Below are 15,619 nucleotides of genomic sequence, written 5' to 3'. Positions count from 1 at the left end.
GTAGATGAGTTCGGATTTTACTAATCACTGAAAGCTTTTACATTAAACAATTAAATAAGGATACGTCGACTAGACAGGGACGACATTGGTAAAATATGAATAGCTAAATCACTAACTCCATGTGCCACTGCCAGGGATATAATTCCTGCGCACTAAAACACACAATCAAGTGCAATTGCATATAATATAATAGTCGAAGCAATTAAAACATTAACTAATTAATCCATTTACATCACTCACGTTCGCAGAAAGCGTAAAGAATAAGAATGAAGTAAATAACCATAGCGTAAAATCCATCTCATAACATAACCAACAATATCTCTAATAAACCATCAAACCAGATATCATCATAGATCTACTATCATCTCAAAATAGTATCCACATGCAAATATGATAAACTGAACAACATAGTAGTAAAGCATCTATGACACCGAATCAAAGTATAACATCTAACCCTTAGGTTGTCTCAAAGTACATATAAGAGTATCAAGTATCTCTCAAATCAAAATAGAAAAGGTACAGAATGCAAACACAAGAGGCACTGCATTGATGAGCTGATTGATGAGTTGCATGGTGCACGCTTCTTCACCAAAATTGGTTTATGATCCGGATACCACCAGATCAAGATGAGAGCAGAGGACATCGTGAAGACAGCCTTTCGGTATCAGTAGGGCCACTTCGAGTTTATGGTTATGCCATTTGGGCTAACCAATGCACCCACCACATTTCAGAGTTGTATGAACTAGGTGTTCAGGGGGTAGTTGAGGAGATTCGTCTTGATCTTTTTTGATGACATCTTGGTCTTCAGTAAGACTTGGGAGGAGCACTTGTAGCATGTGGAGGAGGTGTTATTTATTTTGGATAGAGAGTCATTGTATGCTAAGGAATCAAAATACGAGTTTGGCATGACTGAGCTCCTTTACCTTGGGCATATCATTAGTGCAGATGGTATTCGGGTTGATCCCGAAAGGATTAGAGCTGTTGTGGATTGGCCTACTCCCACAAACCTCACACAACTTAAGGGGTTCTTTGGTTTATGTGATTTTTACAGGAGGTTTGTTAGGGGATTTTCATAGATTGTCGCACATTTGACAAATCTCACCAAGAAAGGAGCCTTGACATGGATAGAGGCAGTGCAAAGATGTTTGACCACTTCAAACAGGTAATGTCACCATTTGAGCTTCAGTGTGATGCTTCAAGAGATGGGATATGGGAGAGTACTGTTATAATACCACTTATCATATGTCCATCAAGATGACTCCTTTCATGACACCGTATGTTTGTGAAGCACCTAGCTTCATCTATTTAGTTTTGGGGGAAGTAGAGTGCCCAAAGCGAAAGACTTATTGCAGGATAGTCAGGATATCTTGAAAGTGCTCAAGGAGAACATAGAGCAGGCTTAGAATCAACATAAGTTGTATGCTGATCAGCACAGGGTAGAGTGCAGTTTTGAGGTAGGGGATATGATTTACTTGAGGCTACAACCATACACCAGTTATTGCTCAAGAAGAGCGGAGCTGAGAAGTTGAAGCCTAGGTTTTATGGCTCCTACAGAGTAATTCGCAAAGTGGGTGAGGTCGCCTATGAGATTGAGCTTTCAGAGGGCAATTGAGTACATAATGTGTTTCATGTGTCGAGACTTAAGAAAGCCATTGGTTAACGAATTGTGCCTAATGTAGATTTGCCACCGTTGGATGAGGAGGGTAAGCTTGTGTTGGTCCCTGAAGCTATTCTGTATACCAGAGAGAGGACTCTTAGGAATAGGGTAGTTAAAGAATACTTGGTTAAGTGGAGAAACTTGCTAGAGGAGGATGCTACTTGGGAAAAAGAGCAAGTATTGCAGCATCAAGAACTGAGATTGCTTGAGGACAAGCAATTTCAAGGGGGGCGGATTGTAATGTCCCTTACTTAATGTGACCATCAGGGTCAATAGATTAGCCTATGACAGGAGCTTCCGTAGGCTAATGAAGTGATTAGGGAGCTCATTTGGCAGTATTTTTAGGAGTTACTATTTTTATCAAGTTAGTGGGAGTCAAGTGATATGGAAATTTCCAGTGTTTGGCTTGGTGGATTTGGTTGAGCTCTTTTTCGACGAGCTAACACACATGGTATTCTGAGTTCGACTCATACAATTTTAATGCCGAAGTTAATTTACTGTATTATAAAGTGATAATTAAATAAAAGACTTATCAATTAAGTCACTTTATTATAAAGTTGTTTTAAAAAGGTGTTTCCCATTTATCCCACATTGCTTATGCAAATGAAGTCGACTTCTTGGAGGACTTCATATTCTTTTGGCTGAAATGAGTTGGGTATGCTTGGATGATATTGCTACTATGCTATTGGATTTTTGGGAAATCGAATTGTTGAGCTTGGGGGACAAAATCCCTCTTTGCTAGCATTCTCTTTGCTGTTGAAAGACACTGTTAGGAGGATTATCAGGTGTTTTCACTCAGGAAACACAGTGGGATTTATTGGTGATTTCACACATAATTTAAGAGGTCTGAAGTTCAGGTCATGCAGCCATGAATAGTGTTTGCTACAATGCGCGTGAATAGTGTTCTTGCTACAGTGCGCATGAGTAGTGTTTTTGCTACAGTGCGCGTGAATAGTGTTTTTGCTACAGTGCGTGTGAATAGTGTTTTTGCTACAGTACCATGAATAGTGATTTTGCTTGTGAATAGTGAAATTGCTAGTGTCGTGAACAATGCTGCTACAGTGCACGAACAATGTTGCATTGAGTTTCATGTCCACTCTCGCCGGTTAAAGGTTGGGACACTGTCATTTTCTTTGGAGATCACTACAACATCTACTTCTAGGTTCCTTCCATCATACTGTTCATTTTAGGTATTGTAATTGTTAAATACCAGTGTGAATATTTGCTGCAGCCTATAAGGCAATTGTATGTAAACATTTCTATTGCAAAATCAATACTTTATTAGCAAATAAGGAAGTTCTAGAATTTGCATATTTATTGTTGTATTTTTGCTAAGTGTTTGTCAAAATGCCATGTTGAAAATAGCTATCTAATTGATAATACTTAGTAGTCAGCAAGTTTCACAAAAAAAGAAAAAAAGGAGTGGTGCAATTCTCCAACTTCAAGTGAAGCCAAATCAACATCAGATGTTTCCTCTTTCAGATCTTCGTGTACTGCTAAGTTTTGTTTGTCAATCATTCTACCAGGACATTCAAAAGCTTGACCTCCCTCCTTGCCACATTTGGAACCAGTACATTTGTACACAATTTTCTTATAAGAAACGACTTGCTTATCCCTTATCCACTTTTGTCAACCGTTTACCTTGCTTTCTAACTAACTTATCTTTTGCCTTCAATGTATCTTGATAAGCATCTTCAACTGAACTAAGTTTCAACATACTCAAATTATCCTAAATGTTAAATTTCAAACCATTAACATACCTTGCAACCTTTTCTTTAGAAAATTTATGAGGTCTAAATCTGATCTGTACCTTGTAAAATTCTTCAGTATATTCCTTCACTATTATATCCTTTTGTCTCAAGTTTTGTGACTTCTTAAACAATTCAAGTTCATAATCTTTAGGAATGAATTTAGCTTTCAATCTAGAAACCATAGGCTTCCATCTACTAATATTAGGTTCATCATTATCTTTTCTATCTTTTTGTCATTCTTTCCACCACAAGACAACATGACCTTTCAACTTAGTTTGTGCTAACCTAACTTTCTGTGAATCTTCAATATCCTCAAGCTCAAAATAATCCTCAAGTTCTTTAATCCAATCTATCAATTCCTCAGGATCTAAAGAACCAGAATAATTTGATACCTTTATTTTATGACTCTTTACCAACTTTTGCCAAAGCTTTCAACAATCTTTCTTCTTCTGCAGGGATCTCTACTTTAGGTACTTCAAGATCTTCAGTAGTGTCCACATGTTTATCTTCTATTTCAGGATTCCTTTTCAATCCATTAAAGACATTACGGATCTCATTACTCATCTCCGCCTTAAATTCTTCAAACATATGTTCCAACCTCCTAGGATTCAACCTTTTAGGCGGCATACTGGGTCAAACCAAGGTGCAACTGCCTCAACTTCGGCGATCTGTCCACCAAGCCAACAATAAACCAACAATCAATTGGTTTGCAACTAGTTACCAACCACTTAAACAAGTCCGCTTCAATTGCGAGCTAGAACAATGATTTGCCACCTCACAACCAAGAAGTCTAGGTCTTGACAAGTCACCAACAAGATCAACTATACCCAAATAAGTCATCAATCAAATCAACCTTTGCTCTGATACAATCTGATGCAGTTCAATGTTGGTGTATCCCCAAAGGAGATGACCAAACCCACAACAAATACAACACAACAGAAGTATAACAAGATACAATTGAAAACAAACACTTTTATTAACAATATATCTTGAGTTACATCGATTGAACAACTTACATGCCAGGCTGTAAGGCCTCTTGGTTACGGTCAACATTCTAGATTACAGACTAAACTCTATTCTCTTGAGCTATTACCTTGCTCTCACACCTTACTACCTCTGACTGCCTCTACAAGACACAATTACATTACATATATAGCCATCTAGACACACAGGTCAACTTTGAGCTCACAATCTCCTATAAAGGAAATGTGCTATACAATATAACATAGTTTAAAAATTCGATATCGACAATATCTCGGCTGACCCAAAAATTGTGAAAATATTGGAATCAGTAAAAACTTGGCAAAATATTCGGCAATAAATCGACACTTTTATTGAACATTTGAAAATATACAATTTTTTAAATATTCTTAAAAATGCATACATACACACTACATTTGTAGAACATATAATGATTTGAGATATCTACCATATATGAAGCAAAGTTTTGAGTTAAACAATAATTCATAATTTCATAGCAATTAAAACTTAGTAGATTAACATAGTAATAGAATCATAAACCGAAAAACAAGTATAACTGTATAACATCAAAATATAAATAAGTTCAATACATATAGCAATCAAACTCCATGAAAGTTTGAAATAACAACTTCTGAATACATATTAAGTTCAAGTTTCAGTATCAATGAAAACTAAAAGTAGCAATCATAAATTGTGTATACGAGTAAAACTCAAAAAAGATCCCTGTTGTTGGGTGAGTGGTGTTGAAGTAGTTGCCTTAGCAACATCCTCAACAGGTGCCCTAGTAGGTGCCTCACGCTCCGCAGAAGCCTCTGATGGATGACCAAGCTCAGGTTCCACCTCACGTGCTGCCACATCTGCATCCTAGTCATCTGCCTCCATCTCAAACTCAACTAGTTGCTCATTTGTCAATAAAGGTTCACTCACATCCTCATTTGCACCCTCACCATCAGGAGGAGCAATCCAATTTGCTGCATATGGATCAATGTCATCCAAGTCTAGTGCTACATATGATGTTTGCCCTTTCAACTTCTTCTCGTGCAAGAGAAGGTTGTACTTCACATAGACCAAGTCATTTAGGCATTTTTGGGTCAACCTATTATGTTTCTTTTTTTGTATGTTTTGAAAAGTACTCCAATTTCTCTCGCAGCCAGAAGCACTACAAGGCTGTTATAAAATTCGGATGGCAAGCTGTCGAAGATTAGGCGTTGTGGCACAATAATCTTCCCACCACAGATCTGCAAGGTTTAAAAAAATCATTTATGATGCGATAAAACTTCCAATAAACTTCACGAGTGAAATAAATGGTATGATAAAATTAAATGCAAGTTCTTTTTTACCTGGCTGCAAGGTGTATATCCTACGCTTGCAATTAGGAGAAGAAAATAATGGCCCCTCTTCCCTCTTGTACCTCGGCAACTCATCAAGTATGACGTCTCGGAGGTCCGTATCAACAACCAATCTTCGAATACATGTGTCCAAGCCAATTTGAACCTCTACATCTGCTTTAAAAATGTTGGAGAAATAGTACTTGGAGTTCAAGTAGTAGGCAGCTGCATGAATGTGTTGGTGGAGTTGTCGGTTCCACCTACGATCAACGATGTTCCATATGGGTCTATATTTGGTCTCATTTGACCTACACAAGTGTTGAATGACCTCTTTTGCACTATCCATAGCCTCATATAGAAACCCCATGGGGTTTTTATCCCCATCCACAATTCGTAGAACCTTCAACAACAACTCTGATACGTGGACATAATAAGAAATACAAAATCAGCCAATGAAAATATTTCAAAATTAAATTCTAAATCATCAATTAAGATTTGAAAACTTACTTTGAGGGTCTCCTCCATTAGCTTTTCAAAGCTACCATCAAACACAATCCTCACAATCTCCTCTACTTCAGGTTTCTTGGCATAAGGACTCTCTAACCATTTCTTATCAAGAAACATGCGCCTAAGGTCTAACAATGTCTTTGATATGCTTTGCAAATTTAGAAAATTAGTAACAAAGCATGTGACCCCTGCTCGTACAAGATCCTTACCACTAGTGTGCTTTCTTATAAGACTCAAGACCCATGCATGATTGTAGATGTACTTGCAATATTCCTTCCATCTTTAACCACCTTCTCCACCAAGCTCAGTTTCCCTAGATCCTCAAGAAGCAAGTGGAGACAATGGGTAGCATAGGGCTCCAAAACAATGTGGGATGTCTCTCCATCAGAAGTCTACCGGCTGCCACATATGCAGCTGCATTATCAGTCACAATTTGGATGGCATTAGCCACTTCGACTTCTATTACTACTTCATCCAACATGTTACACAATTTTTTTGCATTTTTCACTTGATCAGAGGCATCAACTGATTTTAGAAACACCAACTGCCCCCCTGAAGCAACTAGAAAGTTGATGAGCATCCTATTCTTGCCATTAGTCCACTCATCAGAGATAATAGTGCAACCTTTCTGTTCCCAAACGCTTCTTTGCTCTTCCACAAGCTGATGAATGTTTCTTACTTCGTCATCTAACAATGGCCCACTCACCTCATAGGGAGTTGGGGACTTGAACCCCTTACCAGACAAAGAAATGGAAGTTACCACTTGATCCCAATATGGATTGCATAAAGCATTGAAGGAAAGATTATTCCGGACCCAAAATCTCATAATTGCCACTTTTGTCTTTTCGTGCATCTCTTTGTTTCATGCAGTACCTAGTAAGCTGGGTTGAGCATCAGGAGTGTTACGTGGAACCCAAAAATCTGCGAAAGACCCACTCACACTTCCCGATCCCCGTATCTGTGGCCCAATAGAAGAACTTTCTCCACCTGTTTGTGATCTTGTAGAACTAAAAGTCCCCATTGGGGCTGCCATGGCCTCGAATATCCTCTTTTTTGCTGCCTTACTTTGTGCATATTGTTGAAGGCTTGCCATAGCCTCGCTTGTAGCCTCTTCTGGACACTTTAGACACGGTGTAATATCATTGCATGAAATCTTTGCAAGATGATATTTTAATCAACTTATGTCTGAAGTCATGCATTTAAAGCAATGGATACATTGGATATCTCCTTTGTTTGCTCCTGGGATACCATGTTTCCATAAAGGGTCCTTTGCTCTGCCACCAGTCATCCTGTTACAAGAATGAAAAATCAAATATTAGATTAGTTTGAGATCAAACACAATTTGTAGCAATTTCTAAAATAGTATGAATCTATAAAGCACAAATCACATTTAAATAATGCCCTTATTTAAATTTAGATTTTATATTTTATCTTGTATCTGCTATTTTTTTTAAAATTTAACAGTTTACAATTTTACATTACAGCTATTAATATTTAATATTTAATAAAATAGTGAAATAGTAAAATATAGTAAATACTAAATACTAAATACTAAAGTCGAATACTTATATATAATAATAAAATAATATTACTATAAAAGTTCAATTTATAGTAATATTGTTTTATTAGTATATATAAGTTATTGTTTTATAATTTTATTATTATATATTATTATTATATATAAGTTTAAGTTTTATAATTTATTAATTTTATTATTATATATAAGTTATTGGTTTATAATTTTATTATTATTATATATTATTATTAATTTATTATATTGTAATCACTAATCTGTTTGTCATAAATTTAGTCCAAATAAAAAACTAAAACTTCATATTCTGGAATCTGAATACAAAACTAAATATAATAATATATATTAAAATTTAATATAGTATATTGAGTATTGTATGACTATGAAGTTGGATGATGAATGAGATCTATGAAAAACAGAAAAATGCAAATATAAAATGAACAAAAAAAATGAAAAATGAATCCTACCTGGGGAGAAAATCCCTATGGCAGACTGCAGAATCGTGGCTAGATACTTCACACGGCAGTTTGCAGGCCTATCACGAATCACGGTGACTGCTATTCCGACTGCAATCCGACTGCTATCCCGACTGAATCCTGGCATCAAGTTTCACTCTCATGACTCACAGTGACGATGAAAAGACGAGTTCATTTTCGCGTATATAAGCCGCGCGGCAAAAATGGAAAACCTAATTTGCGTTGATGTTGACCGCAGTCAACAATTTAATCTGGCGTTTTATTGTTTTATTCGTGTTATATTCTGCTAGAAATCACTGCGAGTTTTATAAAAATCCAGGTGCGATATTTTCAGCGTTTAATTCGTCTTGAGTTTAGACCCGCGATAATCCACGATTTCGGTGATATATCGCTGACTTTTTAAACTATGCAATATAGGACTGACCCTCAATAAAGCATCAAATATATTTCGTATTCTCCTATCCTCCTTTTGACACCATCAATACAAAATATAGACTAAACTCTTTTATTCCATGTCCAATGTATAAATCATGTCATTGTTAATGTCTCATGCAGAGACCATATCGTTGCCTAATGTTTTATTTAGAGATCAGATCCTTGTATATATATATATATATATACACATATCATGCCTACGTGGTATCTTTTCAAATGGCAGTATATACGAGTTGCAGGAGTCTTGTTGTCTAGGATACGATATCTGATCTATTACTATCTTGAGTCCATTATGAACAACACCCAGCACACTGTTTTTGTCAGTTATTAATTTAATCTCATTTGCATGCCTGTCTTGATCAAGTTGCCCAAGTATGTAAAGATACGAATAATTCATCCTGGGTAGTGATGCTATTTTATCTGCCTATGGTCCTTGTTATTATTTTCTTATATTCAGCTTTACCATCAAACAGTTGACTGAATACAATAATAACGAAAAAACTGCCTTCCTCCCAGTCTGCAATTATTATCTCGTGCTCCTATATTACTCTCTCTTCCCCCCAATTATTATTTCAAGCTCAGTTTAATATCCCTGTCGAAAGAGGCAGTGCTTCATCAGGATTCATGGCTTAGTGGGAATGACTGTTGAGGGTTCTCGTTAATGTCGACTACAAGCTTTAGTATTTTTAGTTCTTGCCATAGCAGGATACTATAGAATGCAACTTTTTTATTTGATTCTCCAATCAAAGCAATTTATTTTTCAAGAACTTTATGAAACTATATAGTTTTAATTTATATTTTTTCCAAAATTCAAGATAAATTATTTATCTACAATCTCATTGACTAATGTATGCTACAGTAGTGTTTCGCTTCTGATTTTTTATTCACAAAAATAAATAAAAAGTCACTTTTAAAGTATTCCACTGTTGTGAAAATGACAAGTGACTTACATTAAAATAAAAATAATAAATATGTACCAACCACCTCACAATGTCTATCCTGCCATGCAGGATACTGTAGCATTCATTGAATGCAACTTTTTTATTTGATTCTCCAATCAACACAATTTATTTTTCAAGAACTTTATGAAACTATTAGTTTTAATTTATATTAGTTTTTTCAAAATTCAAGATAAATTATTTATCTACAATCTCATTGACTAATGTTGCTACAGTAGTGTTTCACTTCCGATTTTTTGTTCACAAAAATAAATAAAAAATCACTTTAAAAGTATTGCACTATTGTGAAAATGACAAGTGACTTACATTAAAATAAAAATAATAAATATGTACCAACCACCTCACAATGTCTATAAATATCTTCAAATTCTTTAATAAGAGATGATATTCAATTAAATATATAGAGCTTTCCCAATTTTTTAATTAAAACTATTTAAATTAAAATAATTAATAAGTACCAATCATCTATGAATATCTTCAAATACTTTAATAAGAGATGATTTTCACTTAAATAAATAGAACTTTCCAAAAAAAAATTAATTAAAATCATCTACATTAAAATAATACATATTTACCAACCATCTAACAATGTCTATGAATATCTTCAAATTCTTTAATAAGAAATGATATTTACTTAATAAGAAATGATATTTACGAGATGAATGCCTTTTATTTTCAGACCTTTTTTCATTCTTGAAGGAATTAAAAAACAAAAAAAAACAAAAACTACAAATCCTTTATATTAGTTTGCTTAGGAATATTTGCATAGATTCTTAAAAAATATTGGTACTTCCTTTAGGTTATTTATCTAATTTGTTTAGAATTTAATTAAGATCTAATTTTAATAATTTTATTAGATTTTATCAAGATATTTTATAATTTAATCTAAAATTTAAGTTTAAATTAATAGAACGAAAATAGATTTGTGAATAATCATTTTACACAAAAAAAAATTGATTACATTTATATTTGCAATATAATATATTTATTTAGAAATAAAATTAGCATATACTTAAGCAAGTTTATAAAAAAGGTCAAAATTTTAATGTAAATATATTATTAAAAGTAGTTATGTTTTTAATGTATTATAAAAATAACATTTACTCTAATTTATTTACGATATTTAGTAGTAATTTTGTTCCTCATTTCATGACACCTAGAAAATCACTAAATACTCCCCTTTTTACTTTGGTTAAGCTACTCTCAATGTCATTTTTGGCATGGTAGACATGTAACACATGACATTTAATTTATGCGCAAATTTTTTTAATTTATTGCATTTATATATATTTGTTAAATATACTATGAGAAAATGCATAATAACCATTTTACTATTGCAATTGCAAATAAAACAAAATTTTCAAAAGTCAAATTTGTAGTTTAACTGTATACTTCATACAATAATAAAAATAGGTGACACTTTAACTATAAAGTTTAAAGCAATTTCTACATTGGCAGGAACTAGACGCTGTGTGTCCTTGTTATTTAATAATCTTTGATTCTTCGTTCTTATTATATTACGAACTTTGATTAGTATTAATTTCTGGTACTGCTGGTTATGCACTCTTTTGTTTCTTTTGTTATGTTTGCTTTGGGTCTGTCCTGTTTTGGTCTGATGAGACTAAGAACTTATTGAATATCTAATTTTAATGCTGCTGTAAAAAGTTTTGGGGCCCCTTCAAAACCTGTTTCTGAATTAATCGAAAACTATTATTATTAATTAAATATTATTTATTATAATATTTACTGTTATTAATATTTATTGATATAAATATTATTGATATTAATTAGTTATATTGATAGCTAATTATATTATTGATTATCCAATATTATATATTATTATTTAATATTATTAATATCAATTATTGTAATTAAATGAAGAATCAACTAATAATCAAACCATAGTATGTTTGGACACAATATATATGCATTAAGAAATATATCTTAATTATGGCTCATGATATGTTCCTAAATAATAGGATAGGTTGTTCCATTCTTTGGCTTATTAATAATAAGCCATACTACAATGTAATATTCAATGGCCCATGAATATAATCATAATAGAGGAGATATCGTTTGTATATGTTTCTTAATTGCCAGTTTTGTCCTTTTGGTAGTTGTTGGGAGGATAGAGCAACTAACGACTCCCTTTTATTTAATAATACAATTAATGTTTTAATGTGGCGGCCAACTTGTTCTGTATAGCTGTACATCTGGCTACTATCATACATTGTCAAAATTGAAATGGAGCTCTAATCACTTCCTTGTATTTAATAATACAATTAATGTTTTAATGTGGCGGCCACTTGTTCTGTACAGCTGTGCAGATGGCTACAATCAATGATCATGCATTGTCAAAATCAAAATGTCACTGATATGTCAAAAAAGTGAATGATAATGATAGAATGGTGATATTATTATGTCATCATCTCCTTTGATCTTCTTAATTGTGTTTGGCTCCTTTTATTTCTTGTTGCAGACTCTCTTGCATTAATCTTGAATTCAAATTTGATGGCTTTGTGGAGTATGGGCTTAAACATGGTTGTGATGGCTGCTGTGCAATGTTAGTTATTCTTGCTTTTGAGTAATGTGACCGTTGCTCTAGGAAGCTTTTAAAACAAGTTCAGTGTTTTCTCATAATTGTAGGCCTGATTTATGTGGTATATTTGTTGGGCATATAGACCTTTTGGAATACCAGGATTAGTAGAATATGTAAAACCATCCTTGCATTTATAAAATGGGAAGAGGTTATGTGGCTGAATAACTTCAGATGCTGGATTCTGGAGCATCCTTCATAGCTGTGTTTGAGAAATTAATTCAATCTTGGAACAATATCTGCCATTTGTATGTTCACAGTGTTTTATACAGAGTACCAGGTTTTGCCGTGGGTAGCCTGGGTCAGCGAGTCAAGCTGGCCTGGGCGAGTTTATATGACCCGCTGCCATGACGCGCACAAATTTTTCAAGTCAGTGGGTCATGCCATGACCCGCTGGGCCCATGGTCTATGACCCAGCTAGCGGCATCAGTCTGCTGCACATGCAAAAAAATATAGTAGTTGCCTTACTTTGTTTTACTTATTTATGCACTTGTTATGAGAAGAAGAGAGCAAATGTGAGAGAGGAAAAACAAGAGGCCATAGGGTTGCATTGCAACCAGTGGGGAAGAAGACCATCAAGGAGTCCACAAATCATATTGGCAGAGACTATGGCTTGTCAGTCATCCAGGAGCTACCTCAGATGCCTTTGTAGGAGGCAGACCGAACTACTCTGAGGCTGAGCTTCAGCCTAAGTTGTAGACTTAATTTTGTTTACACATATGTTTGGGAATGTTTGATATCATGGGTTTTATATACATCTGACAATATATATAATTCAATGCATCTTTTCAAATTAGCTTCTACACAATGATTTTATAGTGTCTTTAAGCTTTGTTCAATAATGGGTGCATGAAACAAGTTTGAAATCATAAAAAATCTCTAAATTTCAAGAATTTCATTTTGCCAAGTCATAGCCAAGTTGTAGCCAAGTCATGAGTCGAGTAAGCCTTGCCAAGTTTGAGCTGAGGCCGAGTCTTGGAACTTTGGTTTTATATTCTTGTACTTATGCTGTACAGATTTGTAACGTGCTTTTGAGTAAATAATAGTAAACTTGCATTGAATTTAGTTTGACTAAGAACTAGCATGATCTTTATATGACTTTAAAGATCTTTTATATTCCAGAACGTCCACAATTTCATTAACATGTTCTCAGTTAAAGCTGTCACCATGCTATAATACTTGCAATATGCACTGCATCAATTTTTGGGGTTATTGAATATGTCCATATGTTTATCATGGGAATAAGAGGATTAAAGGTTTTGATTTTACGATGAAATGCATTACAGGTGTGAATATACCTGCCCTAAATATGCGCTTGTAACTGAACGAGAGGCAAGGGGTCGCTATCTTCTTGATGATGAAGACCTTCGCAATTTACAATATAAGGAGGTGAGAATAAGAAAATTCTCTGTCTATCTTTTCCTTAGATCAGCTGTTGAAAGCATTGCTCATGGAAAGGGTGCAGACATTGAAGGGAGAAATATGTTTAGAAAGTTCAGACATGAGGAAGAAACAAGTGAATGTTCCATAGAAGCCAATTGCAGTAAATGCTGTATTGAAGCATGGATGGAAGGTTATGGAAGCAGCAGTGAAAGCAACAAGAATCAGGATGATGATGACACACTAGCAGAAAATGTATCTAATACTATGGTATTGAGTGTGATGAGCAACAATGAGAAGCCTCTGCATGGTTCTGTAGAACTTATACAAGATAGTGCTGTACAGGGATTGGAGAACACAAAACATACTTATGATAGGGAAGATAGGAAAGCCCTCCGGAAGGAGCACAAGCGGCAAGTAAAAGCAGAAAACAGGGAAAAAAGAATGGGAAAGAAATTGGGGAAAAGTCCAAATGGGGAGCATAGTTGTGCAGTAAATAGTGGCAAGAACTCTTTGCAGTTGAAGGGGATTGAAAATGCAGATGAAAATTTGAGTATCGGTGACTCCAGTAAATTTAAGAAAAAACATAGGACAAAAAGAGACCACGTGAGTGCATCCAAAGGAGTGTACAGCAAAGAACAATTCCTTGGATATAATTCTCAACTGACAACCAAGTCTCTTAGCGATTGGGTACAGGAAAGAGATTGGCTGGAATCAGAGTTGGGGCGAAATGGAATTACTGCATTAGCACTGGCTCAAATTTGAGGAGTTATATTTTTCTTTTATTTGTAGAATGAGTCTGTATGTAGTTGTGGTACTTAGCATCATCAGGAAAAAACTGTATTTAGCTGCACTAGATCTATATATCATGCCTTTCGCACGACAAAAGCTTTGTGGAGTCACCTGATTGATCTTATAAAAATCTCAGTTGCTGTCTTTACTTGGATCGTTTTCTGTACTGCATCATTTTGTGGGGTTCTACCTGTCGATCAATTGCTTTTGCTTTTGAATTATTTTTCTTTGGGGTTTTGGGGCACAGCTCAAGTTTCATCTGTACCTGGAGAATATAAGGGAGTTGTATATATTTGGGTTTCATAAAATGGAGGTCTATAAAGGTTATAGACGTGTATTAGTTTGGTGCTTTTCATTTATTAATCCTTCATTTCATTTCTACTTTGAATGGAGATGAATCAAATAACAAAATGCCAGAGCACTTTTCTTAATCAATCTTTTCTATTCGGTAAGAAGATACAAATAGAGTTGGGACGATTGCTTCAGTGTTAAGAAGATAGAAATAGAGTTGGGACGATTGGGTCAAACCTGAAAGCATCCACCCCAACAGAATTTCCGGTGTCAGTTATGACCTTGATTTGATTATGCTACATTGTAAGATATTCTTGAAGAACTAAGGCTGCTACATCAAAAGTCTTTTTATATGGATGAAATGGTCCAAACTTCACGCTGTCAGATTTAAATACTCTTTAATATGGATGAAATGATCTAACCTTCACGCTGTCAGATTTATCTTTTAAATTGTGGGTACTTTCACAACTTCAGTTTTCTCCCGCTCCAATCTGAATATTAAGGTTGTTTTTCTTTCAACCATTGTCAGAATAAGGTTTGGAAAAATTGCTTTTTGCTTGAGTTTTCACAAAATTCAATCTGAGAGCTTCTGAAAGTTTAACATAATTTTGGATATTTATTTTTGACATTTTAATAAAAAATAAAGTTTATTTCTAAATACGAGAGCTTCGAATTTGTATTGTTTCAGATATTTAATGTTTTAAGATATATAAACAAAAATGGAAGTTTGAATTGTGAATTTTCAAAGCAGATACTATTTTTTATCTTGTAGTTATTTCTATTGTCTATCCGGTTTCAAAATGGACATATAACCTTATTTATCATTTTTTTTAATAGATGTGGTAGTTACTGATTTATATAATAGATAGGTTGCTATCTGCATATAATTTTTGTTTGTATAAAAAATAATATTATTAAAAACAAGTTAAAAAAAA

General features: G+C 34.2%; 1 protein-coding gene across 1 annotated transcript in view; it reads left to right on the top strand.

Annotated features, from left to right (window-relative positions):
* Positions 1–14,541, top strand: part of LOC149542170 (uncharacterized) — a 90,803-nt gene extending 76,262 nt beyond the window's left edge. The window contains exon 3 of the mRNA XM_089797194.1: positions 13,508–14,541. Within this exon, the coding sequence (XP_089653320.1) occupies positions 13,508–14,366 (859 nt within the window). The 3' untranslated portion in view covers positions 14,367–14,541. The remainder of the gene's footprint in view (positions 1–13,507) is intronic.
* Positions 14,542–15,619: the final 1,078 nt, after the last annotated feature.

The sequence above is a fragment of the Cupressus sempervirens genome, chromosome 8 (genome assembly GCF_028749045.1).
Source record: "Cupressus sempervirens isolate cs-2001-9-10 chromosome 8, ASM2874904v1, whole genome shotgun sequence".
Lineage (NCBI taxonomy): Eukaryota > Viridiplantae > Streptophyta > Pinopsida > Cupressales > Cupressaceae > Cupressus > Cupressus sempervirens.
This window is presented reverse-complemented; position numbering and strand designations above follow the sequence as displayed.